Source organism: Haliotis rufescens, unplaced genomic scaffold (assembly GCF_023055435.1).
Source record: "Haliotis rufescens isolate VD_foot unplaced genomic scaffold, xgHalRufe1.0.p SCAF_6, whole genome shotgun sequence".
In the NCBI taxonomy this organism is placed as follows: domain Eukaryota; kingdom Metazoa; phylum Mollusca; class Gastropoda; order Lepetellida; family Haliotidae; genus Haliotis; species Haliotis rufescens.
In genome coordinates, this window is record NW_025964334.1 from 8,126,340 (window position 1) to 8,144,915 (window position 18,576).

Consider the following 18,576-nt stretch of genomic DNA (forward strand, 5'->3'; position numbering starts at 1 on the left):
TTCGGTATATAAGATCGTTAACCAGGAAGAAATGTTTGATAAGAACTGTTAAACCACCACTTTGCTTCTTTTTGCCTTTTCTCGTACACAGTTAAATACATCATAGACTTTAGGAAATTGGTGAATTCAGATTTCTCTTTGACAAGTGTTTCACAAAAACCGATTAGTCAAACTTACTACAGAAGTCTTTTAAATCAGATGACACATCATTATCATATTTTGGTAGTCTTTCGGTTAGTCTTATTACCATGGACACTTAATATGAGTCCATGTTACTACAAACCATTCCAACACTTTCTATCTTTGACATTTTATTGATTACGTTGTGTTCACAAAATAAATCATTGAAATCTTTGAACAATTCTTGTATTTGACATAACACACATCATTTCACCAAAATACAGTATCATTACATTCATATGTTACAGGATACGTCGTCTCTCTGCAAGAAGATCGGACAAACCCTTCATTGGAGGTCGTGTCACGTGAACATTCTAATCATCCAATCAGCGTAGAGTTGACTAAATTCTCGGTAGGCGAGAGAGAAGGATTCGGAGCATTTCTGATTTCTGTATCTCAGGAACTAACATCCAAGGTTATTTCGATATGGATACATCCTGTTGTTTTAGAAAGCTGACATTTCGATCAAGTATTCATGCATCCATCGTTTTAATTGGGTACACATGGCGCGGGCTTCTACGGAGGGTTTGTCAGAAGGTGTCGTATCAGAGTAATAAATCTGATTTTAAAATGATGTCACGTCGTGGACGGGTCCATTACACAATGGGGTAGCTGGCCTGGGAGGCGATACCACACTGGTTGTCCTTGTTCCTGGACATCTTGAGATATCCCTGGTCTCCCCAGGATGTTCCCCAGCTGACAAAACAGATGAAGACAGCGATGTAAACAGATGAAGACAGTGAAGTAAACAGATGAGGCATCGATGTAAACAGATGAAGACAGTGAAGTAAACAGATGAAGACATCGATGTAAACAGATGAAGACAGCGATGTAAACAGATGAAGACAGCCATGTAAACAGATGAAGACAGCAATGTAAACAGATGAAGACAGTGAAGTAAACAGATGAAGACATCGATGTAAACAGATGAAGACAGCGATGTAAACAGATGAAGACAGCCATGTAAACAGATGAAGACATCGATGTAAACAGATGAAGACAGCGATGTAAACAGATGAAGACAGCCATGTAAACAGATGAAGACAGCGATGTAAACAGATGAAGACAGTGAAGTAAACAGATGAAGACAGCGATGTAAACAGATGAAGACAATGATATAAACAGATAAAGACAATGATATAAACAGATGAAGACAGCAAAGTAAACAGATAAAGACATGATGTAAACAGATGAAGACAACAATGTAAACATGAAGACAGCGATGTAAACAGATAAAGACAGCTGTGTAAATAGATAAAGACAGCGATGTCAACAGATGAAGACAATGATATAAACAGATGAAGACAGCGGTGTAAACAGACGAGGGACAATGATATATGAAGACAGCGATGTAAACAGATGAAGACAGTGATGTAAACAGATGAAGACAGTGATGTAAACAGATGAAGACAGCGATGTAAACAGATGAAGACAGTGATGTAAACAGATGAAGACAGCGATGTAAACAGATGAAGACAGTGATGTAAACAGATGAAGACAGTGGTGTAAACTGATGAAGACAGCGATGTAAACAGACGAGGGACAATGATATAAACAGATGAAGACAGCGATGTAAACAGATAAAGACAGTGATATAAACAGATGAAGACAGTGATGTAAACAGATGAAGACAGCGATGTAAACAGACGAGGGACAATGATATAAACAGATGAAGACAGCGATGTAAACAGATAAAGACAGTGATATAAACAGATGAAGACAGTGATGTAAACAGATGAAGACAGTGGTGTAAACAGATGAAGACAGTGATGTAAACAGATGAAGACATTGATGTAAACAGATGAAGACAGCTATGTAAACAGATGAAGACAGCGATGTAAACAGATGAAGACATCGATGTAAACAGATGAAGACAGCGATGTAAACAGACGAGGGACAATGATATAAACAGATGAAGACAGCGATGTAAACAGATGAAGACAGTGATGTAAACAGATGAAGACAGTGATGTAAACAGACGAGGGACAATGATTATAAACAGATGAAGACAGCGATGTAAACAGATGAAGACATCGATGTAAACAGATGAAGACAGCGATGTAAACAGACGAGGGACAATGATATAAACAGATGAAGACAGCGATGTAAACAGATGAAGACAGTGATGTAAACAGATGAAGACAGAGATGTAAACAGACGAGGGACAATGATATAAACAGATGAAGACAGCGATGTAAACAGACGAGGGACAATGATATAAACAGATGAAGACAACAATGTAAACAGATAAAGACAGCGATGTAAACAGATGAAGACGGCGATGTAAACGGATGAAGACAGCGGTGTAAACAGATGAAAACAGCAATATAGACAACAATGTAAACACAAGTTGTTTTCTTTTAGAAAATCGAAAATGTTCGGCCAATATTGAAAGCTTCTAAAAGAAGCTGAGTCCAATATTTTCAGAGACGACACATTATTCCAAATATATTGCCTGGTACATACAAACAATAGCACTACCCTACTGATCAAAACTAATCACCTGTTCTTGACAAGCCAGTAGTCCACACCCTCGCTGGTGCTGCCGTAACCAACAGCCAAAACGCCGTGGTCGAGATGCGTTGAGCTACACGACGGGTCGTCGTAGACGCCGCTCTTGTACAGACGGAAGGTGGGGCGACTTGCGTCGATGCCGATGGAGATCGGGCCAACCGTGGCAACGGCATTCTTAAGATCAGCCTCGCTACCGCGCTGGATGTTCGTGAAGCCTGTATCGGTGGCACCAACATCGGCTCTCTTGAATCTGCACCTGTCGTCCTGGAACGTCAGATGAAGCATTGAGGTTACACGGACTGAACCTTAATATGCGGAAGCCTTTTAGGGCCACTTGGTTTTTCCCTCTTTTCTTGAAATTTCAAGATGCTATGTTGAAATTTCGAGATATTAAGTTGAAATTTCAAGTTAAAAATCAACATATTATCTTTAAATTTCAACATTGAATCTTGAGATTTCAACTTAGTATCTTGAAATTTCAACATAGCATCTTGAAGTTTCAACCTAGTACCTTGAAATTTTAACATGGTATCTTGAAATTTCAAGATAATTATCTTGAAATTTATATTTAGTATGTATCCTGAAATTTCAACTTGGTATCTTGAAATTTCAAGAAAAAGATTAAAAAGCAAAAAATGGCCCCGAAAAGCTCCCGTTTAATACGTATGTACCTAAAATCAGAAGAGCTAAACGATGAATATCCATTAACTTCAGTTTACATTTAGACCCGGTTCTTATTTAAGCGGGGACGGTGGGATCCCCAGACTGATTGATATAACTGAAATATTGCGATAAGCGTTGTAAAACCATACTCACTCATTCACGCACTGAATAAAGGGGCAACCCTTATTCCTTCGGATCAACGACGAGAGGTTTAGTACACTAAGTAGCATTCAAATGTAATAGAGAGAAATAATTATCTGCTGCCAATCTAATTCTTATTTCTAAACCTTTTCCCATGCCCACGTAGAGGTGCGCATTTAATAAAGGAAATACGGTATTCACGTTTCGTGACATTATTAATCTTATATAGATATACAGATGATATTTGTACTTTCTTGTCTTGCGTGACAATCTGGAAGTGACAGCTTCAGGACACGAGATGGACAAAAAATGGCAAAAGTTCCCTTTATGGCGTAGTTTATTATTGATCTTTTTCTGAGGTGAGGTGAGGTGAAATGGGATTTAACGTCGCGTCCAAGATTATTGCACTTATATAGCGACGTGCATGTACGTGTGTGTGTTTGTGTGGCTGCTTGTACTAGTCCGGACTGATGCCGATTTATAGTGCTAGCTCACTGAGATACCATGCCGCAGATTAACATCAATACCCCCACAAACACATACGTACATGCACGTCGCTATATAAGTGTAATAATCTTGGACGCGACGTTAAACCCAATTTCACCTCACCTCATTAAATAAATGATGACCCGTATTACTTCCAAATAATAATATAATATAGATTAAGACATAACCAGGATCACGGAATATATTAAGATTAAAATAATCTTCGTGATGGTATTATTCGATACAACAGTATTATTCGATACAACAGTATTATTCGGTACACCAGGAGTCATCAGTTATCTCACCCTTGCTTTGTAAGCGTACGACGTTTCAGTGTCGATGCCTTCGTTGACCTTTATGTACTCAAAGGCGAAATCCATCAGACCGCCCCCACAGCCATGGTTTCCTGGAACATGTATTAACAGTCTTGTTTGTTTGTTTGTTGTTTAACGTCACACTCAGAAATATTCCAACTATATGATAATAATCGAACCTGGAACACACAACCCAGTGATTGATATCTTGAGCATCGGTCTACGCAATTTGGACCAGCGACCCTGACCACCCGATCCCGTTAGTCGCCTCTTACGGCAAGCATGGGTTGTAAAATATTCGTTACCCCTCGTGTAATTCCGGAACAAGCCTCCATTGCCCAAGCATGGGTTATAAAATATTCGTTACCCCTCGTGTAATTCCGGAACAAGCCTCCATTGCCCAAGCATGGGTTGTAAAATATTCGTTACCCCTCGTGTAATTCCGGAACAAGCCTCCATTGCCCAAGCATGGGTTGTAAAATATTCGTTACCCCTCGTGTACCCCTCGATGAGTGCAAAAGCAGTCGCCTTGACGAACTCCGTCGCATCACCAGCTTTGTGATTCGTGTCACAGTGAGACTGACATTTCACCAGGTAAGTCTTTGCGCGTGGGAATGTCTCAAAACTGGAGGAATTATGTTCTTTATCCTTCATTAAACTCTCCTCACGACGCTTACAGAGTTGCGTCCCCTTTATGATTCTTGGTTTGTCAGCACCATGCCCTGCTCGTTTGTTTTAATCCAATAAACAAACATCTAAGGCTACCAGAGTCCCTCCAATATCAAGTTGACACACCGTGATATAACTGAAATACTGCTCACTCACTCACTCGCTCACTCACACACACACTCACTCACAATCTTGCAGTACCTTCAGGCTTGGAGCAGTCGACCAGGTTCTGCTCCGACAGAGACACGAGTTTTCCATTCTTCTTGAAGTGTTGTCCTTCCAGGGAGCCACTCACTCACTCACTCACTCACTCACTCACTCACTCCTCACTCACTCACTTCCTCGCTCACAATCTTGCAGTACCTTCAGGCTTGGAGCAGTCGACCAGGTTCTGCTCCGACAGAGACACGAGTTTTCCATTCTTCTTGAAGTGTTGTCCTTCCAGGGAGCCACTCACTCACTCACTCCTCACTCACTCACTCACTCACTCACAATCTTGCAGTACCTTCAGGCTTGGAGCAGTCGACCAGGTTCTGCTCCGACAGAGACACGAGTTTTCCATTCTTCTTGAAGTGTTGTCCTTCCAGGGAGCCGGTGGCGGAGAACGCCCAGCAGGATCCGCACGCAAGCTGAAGGTGAAGGTCACTAGTAAAAGCCATGACAAATCCAAATATGTCCTATGTTTCTATTTTTCTTCACGATTCTTGAAGCGGTGGGATAGCCTTGTGGCTAATGCTTTCGTTATATCAACTGTCACTTCAACATCTTGTCAGTTCCTCAGTGAGTTTCTTTCTGGGTGTATATGAATTCATCGGAATAAATTTAGCTGTTTACATGTTTTGCTTTTCCACAAACAAAGTGACAAGACAAATGACATATGACGAGAGTTGCGTCCCTTCGTAGTGTCATCATCTAATGATTGTGTGATTCTTAGGATTCTTAGTTTGTCAGCACCACACCTATAACTATGTGTGTGTGTGAGCGTGCGTGCGTGCGTCCGTGCGTGTTTGGTGTGTGTGGTTTCTTGGACCAGTCCGGACTTACGCCCGTTTTATATGCTAAGCTACCATGCTGCAGTTTAACGGATAAATCATTCAAACACATTATACTGATTCCGAGCCGAACAGGCCTTGTTTTATCCCCTGAAAGCGTCAGGCAGCGTAACAACAAGTATATTAACGTATTTTGGTATTACGCGGCCAGAGAATCGACCCCCCGACCTTCCGCTCTCCAGGCCGACACTCTATCCACTAGCCCACGTAGGCTGTTTTCATCAAAGTCGTAATACATGGGGTATGTATTTATGTTAAGGTAGGCCTACCTGGTTCTTGATCTCTGTGACGTATCCCTTGGTCCTCCAGTCAACCTCGGCCGGGGGATCTCCGACACTGGGGGGCAGGAAGGTGGCGCCACCTGTGGTGTTGGCCATCCGGAGGCCGTTCATCTGCTTCACAAACTCCTCCGTAGTCTGAGAGGGAATACATGGCGTTATTAGTTCATTACAATCCTTGGTTTGTCAGCACCAGACCATACTTGTGGCTTTCACCAAAGTAACACACGTCTTCAGCCTAAATGTCTACCATTCCTCTAACCCATTGCCATATAACGTAACTAATGTTAAGCGGCGTTAAGTCAAATCACACTTGGGCATGTTTGTTTGTTTGTTGTTTAACGCCGCACTCAGCAATATTCCAGCTATATGACGGCGGTCTGTAAAATAATCGAGTCTGGACCAGACAATCCAGTGATTGACATCATGAGCAACGATCCACGCAATTGGGATCGATGACATGTATCAACCAAGTCAGCGAGCCTGACCACCCGATCCCGTTAGTCGCCTTTTACGACAAGCATGGTCGCCTTTTACGGCAAGTATGGGTTGGTGAAGACCTATTCTACACCGGAATCTTCACGGGTCATTTAGACATGGGTGGTCCAGTAGTCTAAGGTGCCGCAATTGGCTCTGCAGAGTTGCGTCCCTTGGGCGTACGCGTAACCTTTGCTCATGGGCTCGAATCCCGATTGTGTTTCTAGGTTTGTCACCATCATGCCCGTGGGTTTCGTGGTAAACTTCTATGGATGGATTACTGAAAATATGTGATGACACCAGGTGTTCGCCAGGGTAAACCTGTTCTGCCCTACCGGTAGCACCCGCCCCTCAGACACCCCTGAACCATATGACATGGATGAACAGTTCCCCTTGGATGTCAACCCACCAGGTCTGCGTACTCGTTGACCCCGAGTCTGTAGGTGTGCAGCCCTCTATCAGCCTCCAGGTTGTGAGTCTGGATGTACTTCACATTGTTCTCCCAGACCATGCGTCTGAAATACAAGGGAGACAACTCAAGGAATGGTAAAACACAGGCTCGTGTTAACGACAAGGACAATCGTGCTGCGGCCTTAATATCCGTGAAACATGTTGGTGTGTTGTTTGACGCCGCACTCAGCTATATGACGGCGGTCTCTAAATAATCGAGTCCGGACCAGACAATCCAGTGATTGATATCATGAGCATCGATCCACGCAATTTGGATCGATGACATGCTTCAACCAAGTCAGCGAGTCTGACCACCCGATCCCGTTAGTCGCCTCTTACGACAAGCACAGTCGCAATTTACGGCAAGCATGGGTTGCTGAAGACCTATTCTACACCGGATCTTCACGGGCTTAAATTAAATAAGGTTGCCAAACACACCATACAACAACGATTCTGTACCAAATGGCACCAACTTGAAATTAGGTCGACACATTAAGTGTCACTGTTTAATTAAACATAAAAAGGTCAATATTATAAATATATCATAGTAATAAAACCAATGTCGGATTTGATAACTTTATGGATGTACATTTAAAGCACATCCCACTCTCACACTATCATCCAATCACAGCTGCTGGCAGCACAATGGTTTTGCTTAAGTGTGGTAGAACTAGGCCTAAACCTTGCTTCTGATGACTGCAATAACATTCGGATCTAAACTGATCTGAAGCGTTTGTTAGAGGTGTTACGTGCACCACGAAGTTGATCAAATATATGTCCATTCTTAAAATATATTATTTATGATGCTTTATGACATCTCAATTTTTAAAAATTTATGATACTATTTACAGGGCGTTGTTTGATAGCTTATCGACAGGGAAAGGAATCATCCTGAATACAGTGAAACCTCGTCAATCCGGACCCCGTTAATCCGGAAACCTCAGCTTTCGGGTGCTCACTGCTGGAAACACTTTCATGTATACCACGTGACATGGGATTACAGTGGAAATGTCCATCTTCCCGAAGAAAGGACTTAACCGACTGTTAAAGTAAAGTTTCCACCCTTGCTGAACTCGGCTGGAGTGTCTGGGCTCGATCGTAGCGCCTCCGATGGCTGTTACGAGTTATGTCCCTTCTATGTCCCAACTATTGACCAATCAGATTCCACATCTCATATCACTTGCATTTACTTCAAACGAAGCCCAGTGAAGACGATCTGATCGATATCAAGATATATGTTGTAATAAAACGGGTCTTACTTCGCGAAGCGCATCAACTTACGCGAGCACCTTGATTAAAAACATGAAAAGATTTGGAAAATATCTGTTGACAACCAAGTTGACGATACACATGCTTTGCAAATCATGGAATGGACAGACATCTGCACCGCAGTGTACGAACCGGATGTTGATTTCTTTAGGGGATGTTGATTGTACTATACTATGGACTCGTTCATCCAGCCAAAATATAACTCTTCGTGATTGACGAGGCTGCACTGTCTCAGAATGAATATCTGTGACGCAGTTTTAGATTACAATATTGTGTCATGTGAACTAGCCCGCACTTTAAAGATAAACGCCAAATATAACAAGTGCTTGTTTCTAGACAACCAATAGTGCAGTGTCAGTTTATAAACCGTCGGCTATCTGCTTCCCTGTACTTTATACCGTGTCAGCTTTGAACTTTCATAAGTTTATCATGTAATCGGCACAGAGGGATAGATATAGATAATTAGGTATGTTGTGTCATTGTGCACTCGGTTCGCCCTGATTATGTTTCTAGGTTTGTCGGCACCACACCCATACCCGTGGTAAATGCTTTGATTTTCTTCGGGTGTTCAAGCCACACCAGCCGCCTCCGTGGTCTTGCGGTAGAGCGTCCGCCCGGAGAGCGGAAGGTCCGGGGTTCGATCCCCAGCCGTGTCATTCAAAAAGATGTTTAAAGATGGTACTTGTTGTTACCCTGTCTGGCGCTCGGCATTAAGGGGCTAAAACAAGGACTGGTCGGCTCGGAGTCAGTGTACTGTGTCTGAGTGGGGTATTCATGTTAAACTGCGGCATGATATCTCAGTGAGCTAGCACTATAAATCGGTATCAGTCCGGACTAGTTCAAGTAGCCACGCACACACGTACATGCACATCGCTATATAAGTGCAATAATCATGGACGCGACGTTAAACCCAATTTCACCTCACCTCACCTCAAGCCAAAGCAAGCTGATGCGCTGTAATATTACTGAACTACTGTTTAAAGCAGGGTTAAACCCATCTCACTCACTCAGCACAGAATTCCGTCGATCTTGATTTTTCGGAAAACGCAAAAGGTAACGTGGAAACTTTTGTTTACTCGTACTCGTCACAGACTGGCTGTTTTAGGTTTGTTTTAGGGTCCTCACAAAAATGAAGGTATTCTCTCACCTGACAACATCATTTTCCTCTGTCAGGTAATTCTTGTTATAAGAGGTCTTAAATATGGCCCACTCTCTGTTCAAATCTACTGCGACGGCAACAGCAGCAAGCAGGGCAACCACGACAAAGCGGAACATCTACAATGGTAAAACATGTTGATTAATTAAAATGTTTTCCTCAGAACACGAAGGGGCGGTCGGGTAGCCTTGTGGTTAAAGTGTTCGCTCGTCACGCCGAAGACCCGGGTTCGATTCCCGACATGGGTACAATGTGTAAATTTGTAAAGCCCATTTCCGGTGTCCCCCGGAATATTGCTATATGCGGCGTAAAATCAAACTCACTCACTCAGCCTGAACTGCCTTCCGGTACGGTGTGACATCGGAAATGCATTTTAAATGCAGTCAGCACATGGTATCTATATGGTAATCACTTCAACAAAGCAACAGTTTGCTGAAAAGATTTTGAATTTGAAATTTGAAATTGTTAAATTTTAATTTTTTTAAAAAATGTCAAAAGTACAATGGGGTAGCCCTCTGGTTAAAGCGTTCGCTTGTCACGCCTAGACACAGGTTGATTCCCGACAAGGGTACAAGGTTTGAAGCCCTTTTCTGGTGTCACCGGCCTTGATAGTGCCGGAATAGTGCTAAATGTGGCGTAAAACCCAATTCACTCACTCGCAAAATAATAAGGAACATGGTCACAGTTAAAACACGTTTTCTATGATTATTATGTTACTGACATCCTCAGACAAACACCATTCAGTTGGACAATCTGACATGGTAGGAGACTACACATCACGTGATCGTGGAGGTATCACTTCCCATGTCTCCCGTATCACCTCTTACCTTGGTGGGCGAGGACGGTGGCTGGAGTGACGGGTGTGGGGGCAAGAACCGTTATATACACGGTGTTATCTACACCATAGCTCACATGGTCTTAAACATGTGGTTTGTGTGAGCGTCATTTGATGCCACTTGAATTGAAGTCAATAAGTAAAATGCAGTCATATGACTCGCGATAAGGGATGATGAGATATGGACCATTGACTGCACTTCTTTTCAGCTGTACACTGCGCTCGAGCCTTGACCATGCAATCGCCATCGGAACACCGTGACACGTAATCAGCAAGATCACCGAGACATTGGTTGTGCACATATCTGTATTGAACAGGATCCAGTGACCTGGATGTATTAAGCAGAATGGTGAGGTGAGGTGAAATTGGGTTTAACGTCGCGTCCAAGATTATTGCACTTATATAGCGACGTGCATGCACGTGTATGTGTGTGTGTGGCTGCTTGTACTAGTCGGGACTGATGCCGATTTATTTTGCTAGCTCACTGAGATACCATGCCGCAGTTTAACAGGAATACCCCACTCAGACACAGTATACTGACTCCGAGCCGACCAGTCCTTGTTTTAGCCCCTTAATGCCGAGCGCCAGGCAGGGTAACAACAAGTACAATCTTTTAACGTATTTTTGTATGACGCGGCCCGGAATCGAACCCTTGACCTTCCGCTCTCCGGGCGGACGCTCTACCACAAGACCACGGAGGCGGTCTTAAGCAGAATGGATTGAACTAGATGTATTGACCTGGATGTACTGACCAGAATGTATTGACCTTAATATTTTGCCCGAGATGTACTGACCAGAATGTATTGACCTTAATATTTTGCCCGAGATGTACTGACCAGAAGGTATTGACCTTAATATTTTGCCCGAGAAGTACTGACCAGAAGGTATTGACCTTAATATTTTGCCCGAGATGTACTGATCAGAAGGTATTGACCTTAATATTTTGCCCGGGATGTACTGACCAGAATGTATTGACCTTAATATTTTGCCCGGGATGTACTGACCAGAATGCATTGGCCTTGATGTAAGGACCAGAATGTATTGACCTTAATATTTTGCCCGGGATGTACTGACCAGAATGTAATGATCTAGACATACTGACCAGAAGTTATTGGCCTTGATGTATTGACAAGAATGTACTGAACTGGGTGTATTGACCAGAATGTATTGACCAGAATGTACTGAACTGGTTGTATTAACCAGGATGTATTGACCAGAATGTATTGAGCTGAATGTATTGACCAGAATGTATTGAGCTGAATGTATTGACCAGAATGTATTGAGGTGAATGCATTGATCATAATGTATTGAGCTGAATGTATTGACCACAATGTATTGAGCTAAATGTATTAAGCTGACTGCATTGACCAGAATGTATTGACCTGAATATATTGACCAGAATGTATTGACCAGAATGTATTGAGCTGAATGTATTGACCAGAATGTATTGAGTTGAATGTATTGAGTTGAATGTATTGACCAGAATGTATTGACCAGAATCTATTGAGCTGAATGTATTGAGCTGAATGTATTGAGCAGAATGTATTGAGCTGAATGTATTGAGCTGAATGTGTTGACCAGAATGTATTGACCTGAATGTATTGACCAGAATGTAATGAACTGAATGTATTGAACTGAATGTATTGACCAGAATGTATTGACCAGAATGTATTGAGTTGAATGTATTGACCAGAATGTATTGACCAGAATGTATTGAACTGAATGTATTGACCAGAATGTACTGACCAGAATGTATTGACCAGAATGTATTGACCAGAATGTATTGACCAGAATGTATTGACTGGAATGTATTGACCAGAATGTATTGAGCTGAATGTATTGAGCTGAATGTATTGACCAGAATGTATTGAGCTGAATGTATTGAGCTGAATGTGTTGACCAGAATGTATTGAGCTGAATGTATTGAGCTGAATGTATTGACCAGAATGTAATGAGCTGAAGGTATTGACCAGAATGTATTGACCAGAATGTATTGAGCTGAATGTATTGACCAGAATGTATTGAGCTGAATGTATTGACCAGAATGTATTGACCAGAATGTATTGAGCTGAATGTATTGACCAGAATGTATTGACCAGAATGTTTTGACCAGAATGTATTGACCAGAATGTACTGAACTGGGCGTATTGACCAGAATGTAATGAACGGAATGTATTGAGCTGAATGTATTGACCAGAATGTATTGACCAGAATGTATTGACAAGAATGTACTGAACTGGGCGTATTGACCAGAATGTAATGAACTGAATGTATTGAGCTGAATGTATTGACCAGAATGTATTGACCAGAATGTATTGACCAGAATGTACTGAACTGGGCGTATTGAGCTGAATGTAATGAACTGAATGTATTGAGCTGAATGTATTGACCAGAATGTATTGACCTGAATGTATTGACCAGAATGTACTGAACTGGGCGTATTGACCAGAATGTAATGAACTGAATGTAGTGACCAGAATGTATTGAGCTGAATGTAGTGACCAGAATGTAGTGACCAGAATGTATTGACCAGAATGTACTGAACTGGACGTATTGACCAGAATGTATTGACCAGAATGTAATGACCAGAATGTATTGAGCTGAATGTAGTGACCAGAATTTATTGACCAGAATGTAATGAACTGAATGTATTTAACTGAATGTATTGACCAGAATGTATTGACCAGAATGTATTGACCAGAATATAGTGACCAGAATGTATTGAGCTGAATGTATTGACCAGAATGTAATGAACTGAATGTATTTAACTGAATGTATTGACCAGAATGTATTGACCAGAATGTATTGACCAGAATGTATTGACCAGAATGTAGTGACCAGAATGTATTGAGCTGAATGTAGTGACCAGAATGTAATGAACTGAATGTATTTAACTGAATGTATTGACCAGAATGTATTGACCAGAATGTATTGACCAGAATGTAGTGACCAGAATGTATTGAGCTGAATGTATTGACCAGAATGTATTGACCAGAATGTATTGACCAGAATGTACTGAACTGGGCGTATTGACCAGAATGTAATGAACTGAATGTAGTGACCAGAATGTATTGAGCTGAATGTAGTGACCAGAATGTATTGACCAGAATGTACTGAACTGGGCGTATTGAGCTGAATATATTGAGCAGAATGTATTGACGAGCATACTGAGATCTAGGCAATTAGATATTCAGAAATTAGTGCTAGAACTTAAGATAAAGCAGCAGAGTCTAACTGGTGAGAAGGAGAAGGGATTTGATGTGGCAAAATTTGTAAAACTTATACCCCCTTTCAGGAAAACGAGGTAGACAAGTCCTTTTTGCACTTTGAAAAGTTAGCTGCTAATTTAAAATGGCCGTTAGAAGCATGGACTCCACTTATTCAGAGTGTTCTAATAGGCAAAGCTCAGGACGATTATGCAGCTTTATCCATTGGGCAGAGCTTTGATTACAAGGTGGTTAAGAGTGTCATATTAAAAGGTTATGAGTTAGTTCCTGCATAAGTAAGACTGTTATTAGTGGGATTGATACTTGCTATTGCTGTTTGTGAATAACATGAGGCTTGATTAGACTGCCAGTATTAAATTGCTTTTAAATTGTTGTGTGATCTCTCCTTGTTATGTATGAAAACTGTTTAGTGGATCCACTAGTAACAGTATTTAAAAAAAAGAGTATATGTACAATAAGAATGTAGGTTACAAAATGCAGACTTGTTACGACAAATATTCCAAGTATATGTGACAAAAGTGGGCTTGGGATTTTCTGTAGGCGACGGTGCTAATACAGCAATCTGCCACCAGAGGGTGCTGGCACAGTCTTTTCTTCCAGACTTGACGGAAATAGCCGAACATGAGATTGCCAATACACGACCATGAACTCAAACTGTTTCACTGTACCCGAGCCTTATAATTATCTTACCTAGTAATTAGTCATCATCTATGACCCCTGTCCTTTCAACAGTCGTGGACCCTCCCTCCACCACAGAATACGTCTAATATGAAGCTATACTGTAACAGACGTTTAATCCATGTCCAATAGTTTACCGCGTCTTGAACCCTAAACATGTTTGCATCCGAAACCTGTTTAGAACAGTTTATAACTCAAACGTTTTAGATTCTAAACATTTTCAAAATGTAAACGTGTGTCGAACCGAATGTGTATCTATACACATGCACAAAAGTTAAGCGCCACCCACAATATTTGTGAGCTGTTACTTTTGTTACTTAATGATGACTATTATGGATGTGATGCAAAAGTTGTCCCAAAGCAAGGTTATCTTGTGTTCCAAACGAATATGAGAAGAAAGGAATTTTACCGATGACCAGAAATTGAAAGATTAGAAAACATTGAAAAACATTTTTTTGTCATGTAACTGTCATGATATCAGCAGACCATATCAGGTGTCACATAGACACCCCAGGGAGTGCAGAGTCTATTGCAAGACAGAAACGTCAGTAACGTGTGTATGATCCACGGACATTGACCACAGCTTCAACCCTACGCCTCATACTCGTTACACGTCATTGAGGCAAACGTATCCATTCTTCATGAAGTGCGGCTTCAAGTCCAGCGAGATTTTGAACTTGGGGATCACGATGTCTGATTTTCCGGCCAAGAATGTCCCAGTGATGCTCAATCGGATTAAGACCTGGACTACAGGCCGGCCAAGGAAGAGTGTCAATAGCTTCTTGACGCAAATAAGCCAAAACTGCCCGAGATCTGTGTGGTCTAGCATTGTCGTCCATGTAAACAGGTCTTGTCTGAAGAGGATGGTTGTCAAAATGAGGGACTACCACTGGACGAAGAACGGCTTCTTGGTATTGTTGGCCATTCAGGTTTCCACGAATTGTCACCAGCGGAAGTTTGCAGCCGAAGGAAACACAACCCCATATCATGACAGACCCCCCGCCACATGCTAAGGTTTTCTGGATGTGCCTTGGTGCAAAACGAGTGTACGTTGCCTCCAAACACGTATTCGACCATCAACAGTTCGTAGCAGCATTCGACACTCGTCAGACCAATGGATCCTTCTCCAGTTGGCCAAGTTCCATCGACTACGGGCACGACACCATATCAGACGATTCCGCATGTGCCTCTCAGTCAGTTGAGGACGTTTTACTGGTCTTCTGGCGTAATAACCAGCCGCTCTGAGGCGACGCCTTACGGTCATCGTCTCTGATGGGTAATCCACTGCAGTCTTAAATCTGTTGAAGTGGCAAATGGATTTCGTCTGACTATCCTGAAAAGACGTCTATCCTCTGTTAGAGGTCTTTCTTGGCCTACCAGACCTATGCCTGTCATTGACCTATGCCTGTTTGACCATGTTTGACAATCAAACGAATGATAACATTGTGATGACGACCCATTTGTCTTGCAATGGCCCTGCATGACATGCCAGCATTTTTCATGCCTATCACTTGCCATCTTTCAGCGTTCGTTGACATTCTCCTCACCATGGCTGATTTTCAACCTCTATTGGAAGGGGAATCTCACACAGGAGCAAAATGCAACCACGTGTCTGAAACTTGAATTTCACTATTTATAGGGTAGGGGAACTGCAGCAACACGTAAAGCACGCTTTCCTTGTGGTATCTGGACAAATTTGGGTTCATGAAACTATGGAAGCCTAATTCAGTCATACATCATCATATTTCGTATTTCTGATTCCCACACGTGAAATCAAGAGACTATAAATATGGTGGCGCTTAACTTTTGTGCATGTGTATATATTCTTGTTTGTCAGTTTTGCCAACCCATTTAACTGACATATCTTGCCCTGCCTGGTTACAGTAGAACAACATCAACAGTTAATAATCTCTACACCCCTTGACTCTTGCTTGCTGCTGTACTCAAATGATACACTATGCAGAGAATCAAGCAGTTAATGTCTAAATGTCCGTTGATTGGATGATATCAAAATAAGAATACGTGATTGATCCCCAAAAGAATAAACGGTATTTCTCTTCTGAATCCAAAATCAAAAGAAATCTTTTCTAATCTTTTTTTTTTAACTTCAGAAGACACTGACCCTGGCTTAATTCCTTATCCCTCTACTCCTCTTCCCCGCCCCCCAAAATAAAAAAAGAAAACAAAAAGCTTAATTCTGAAAATGTTCTATTACCGAGTTAAATGGTCTCTTTTGTCAAGCATTCTTGTGTTTTCAAAGTAGACACAATTTATGGATAACAACTTTTTTAATAATGTAAAAAGCGACGTTTCGGTATAGATCCTTATACCGTTGTCAAGCAAGACTGAATGAGGGACATTGTACAGAATATATATTGTAGGTGGAGGAGTAACAGTGGAGGATTAACAATAACGACAATTGCATACATGAGAGGGATAACATGGGTAAGTACCTGTAGACACACCGGACTGACAACTCCTAACAGCATATGAATGAAAATAGCATCGGAGTTTTTGCTCAATTTAGCTACTATATAAAACATTGAGAAATCAGGTAAGTTAAATTTGTCGGATGGGAAACGTACAGGGCCATACCACTAACATGATATAACTGGATGATCACAGTGTCAGTAAAAACATCATAGAATATTCTACATGATTTTAAAACGCTTGACACATGTTGGACCGGCATCTTGTATTGGGTCACCAAAAATTCGAAACAGAAAAGACAAAATCTACACGTGAACAACTGATGCATTATAAGTATGAGTAATATATATATATAGTTTGTGGAATAGGACATCCATCCATGCTACATTCCTGACAACTAATCATTGTCCAAATAGAATGCAATGAACGTCTACTGAATCTCAACAGAAACAATGTAATATCGTTTCAATCATTGTTTAATAACACATTACACTGCCATGTAACAGACGAAGCAACAAAATGTCAGAATTTCAAGCAAATTTAAGAAAAAGTCACGACCCTGGATGGCTATCCCTGGTGTTAGTCGTCATGATAATAATAACCTGACGGATGTCATGGGTGTAGATCAACCAGCAGCGACTCTTGACACAAAGATTGGACAGTTAGGTTGGTTAGACCACTCATCTGACTGTTTTTATACACGATAGACCATATATAATCCAGTTTGTATTCCTACCCCAAAAAGCATCGCTATTTTACCTTCAATTGTATTTTCCAAATATACCCGTTTGTCAAGTGATAAACCGGGGGCTATCAGAATTTATCTATATTTGTTTTGTATGTATACATATTTTTCTTTTCTGGTATATCAGAAAGCAGACTGTTCTATATGACCTAGAATATTATATCTAATATATATATGAAATATGTATGTACTTCATAATACATTTATGATTTTTTCATCACCACCTGTTTACGTAGTACCACATGGGGAGTTATTTACCTTGTGGTATTATTAGGTTAGAATGGTAAGAGCCTCACCTTAGATAGTGTCTGCAATCCCTGACTGTCTGTTGTGAGTTATGTTTACAAAATAAGTCCAACTTTTAAATACAGCACCTGGGAGGAAAACGTGGCCTCTTCCTTATCTCAGAAGTAGGAAAATAAGGTCATCTGGTACACCTTTATCTCTCCGTATTTTTTCTCAAATTTCTGAATATTTGTAATGGAGCGAGTTTGTCCTTATCGTGTAAATGCTATTTTTGGGGAATGATCAATGAGCGCATACATTGTTGTATAAGTGAGTGAGTGAGTTGGGTTTAACGCCGCTTTTAACAGCATTCAAGTTACATCACGGCGTGTCAGCTTAATGTGGGAGGAAAGTCCGAAGTGATGCAGGTCTCAGACGTTTACCACTTCGGTGAAACCCACGAGCACGGGTATGGTGCTGACAAACCTAGAAACATAATCAGGGCGAACCGGGATTCGAACCCACAATCATAGGTTTCTGGCGTGCCCAAGGGACGCAACTCTGCACAGCGAATCGCGGCGCCTTAGACGACTGGGCCACCCATGCCCCCCTGTAGTACGGTTGTACATGGCAATACATTGATGTATACAATGTTAATTGTTTGTAATGTTTGGCAATGTAAATTTAATACTTCGTGAAAATATTGTATCGTTCAAGTAAGTTAAATGTTTTAATATAATTTCACGTTTTACATCAAGTTACATATGTGTTCTATTTAAGAAACACA

At 41.3% G+C, this 18,576-nt stretch overlaps 1 protein-coding gene across 2 annotated transcripts; it reads right to left on the minus strand.

The window, feature by feature from the left end:
* Positions 1-334: 334 nt before the first annotated feature.
* LOC124143965 (procathepsin L-like) lies at positions 335-17,963 on the minus strand. Of its 2 annotated transcripts, none has more exons than XM_046513139.2 (8): positions 17,861-17,963; positions 9,641-9,768; positions 7,184-7,289; positions 6,289-6,435; positions 5,473-5,596; positions 4,290-4,390; positions 2,684-2,958; positions 335-876 (listed from the first exon to the last, which is right to left on the minus strand). In XM_046513139.2, the coding sequence occupies exons 2-8, from the start codon at positions 9,766-9,768 to the stop codon at positions 777-779; spliced, it is 981 nt and encodes a 326-aa protein (XP_046369095.2). In that variant the 5' UTR covers positions 17,861-17,963; the 3' UTR covers positions 335-776. The 2 variants fall into 2 exon arrangements, with proteins under 2 accessions (XP_046369095.2, XP_046369094.2); XM_046513138.2 differs by lacking the exon at positions 17,861-17,963 and adding an exon at positions 10,477-10,581.
* Between the last annotated feature and the right edge of the window lie 613 nt (positions 17,964-18,576).

Coding starts and splice junctions, on each gene's coding strand:
- LOC124143965 (XM_046513139.2), bottom strand. CDS start 9,768: ATGTTCCGCTTTGTCGTGGTTGCCCTGCTTGCTGCTGTTGCCGTCGCA. Junction 5,597..6,288: donor TCACAGAGATCAAGAACCAG/GTAGGCCTACCT, acceptor CTTCACCTTCAG/CTTGCGTGCGGATCCTGCTG. Junction 2,959..4,289: donor CGTACGCTTACAAAGCAAGG/GTGAGATAACTG, acceptor CTGACGTTCCAG/GACGACAGGTGCAGATTCAA.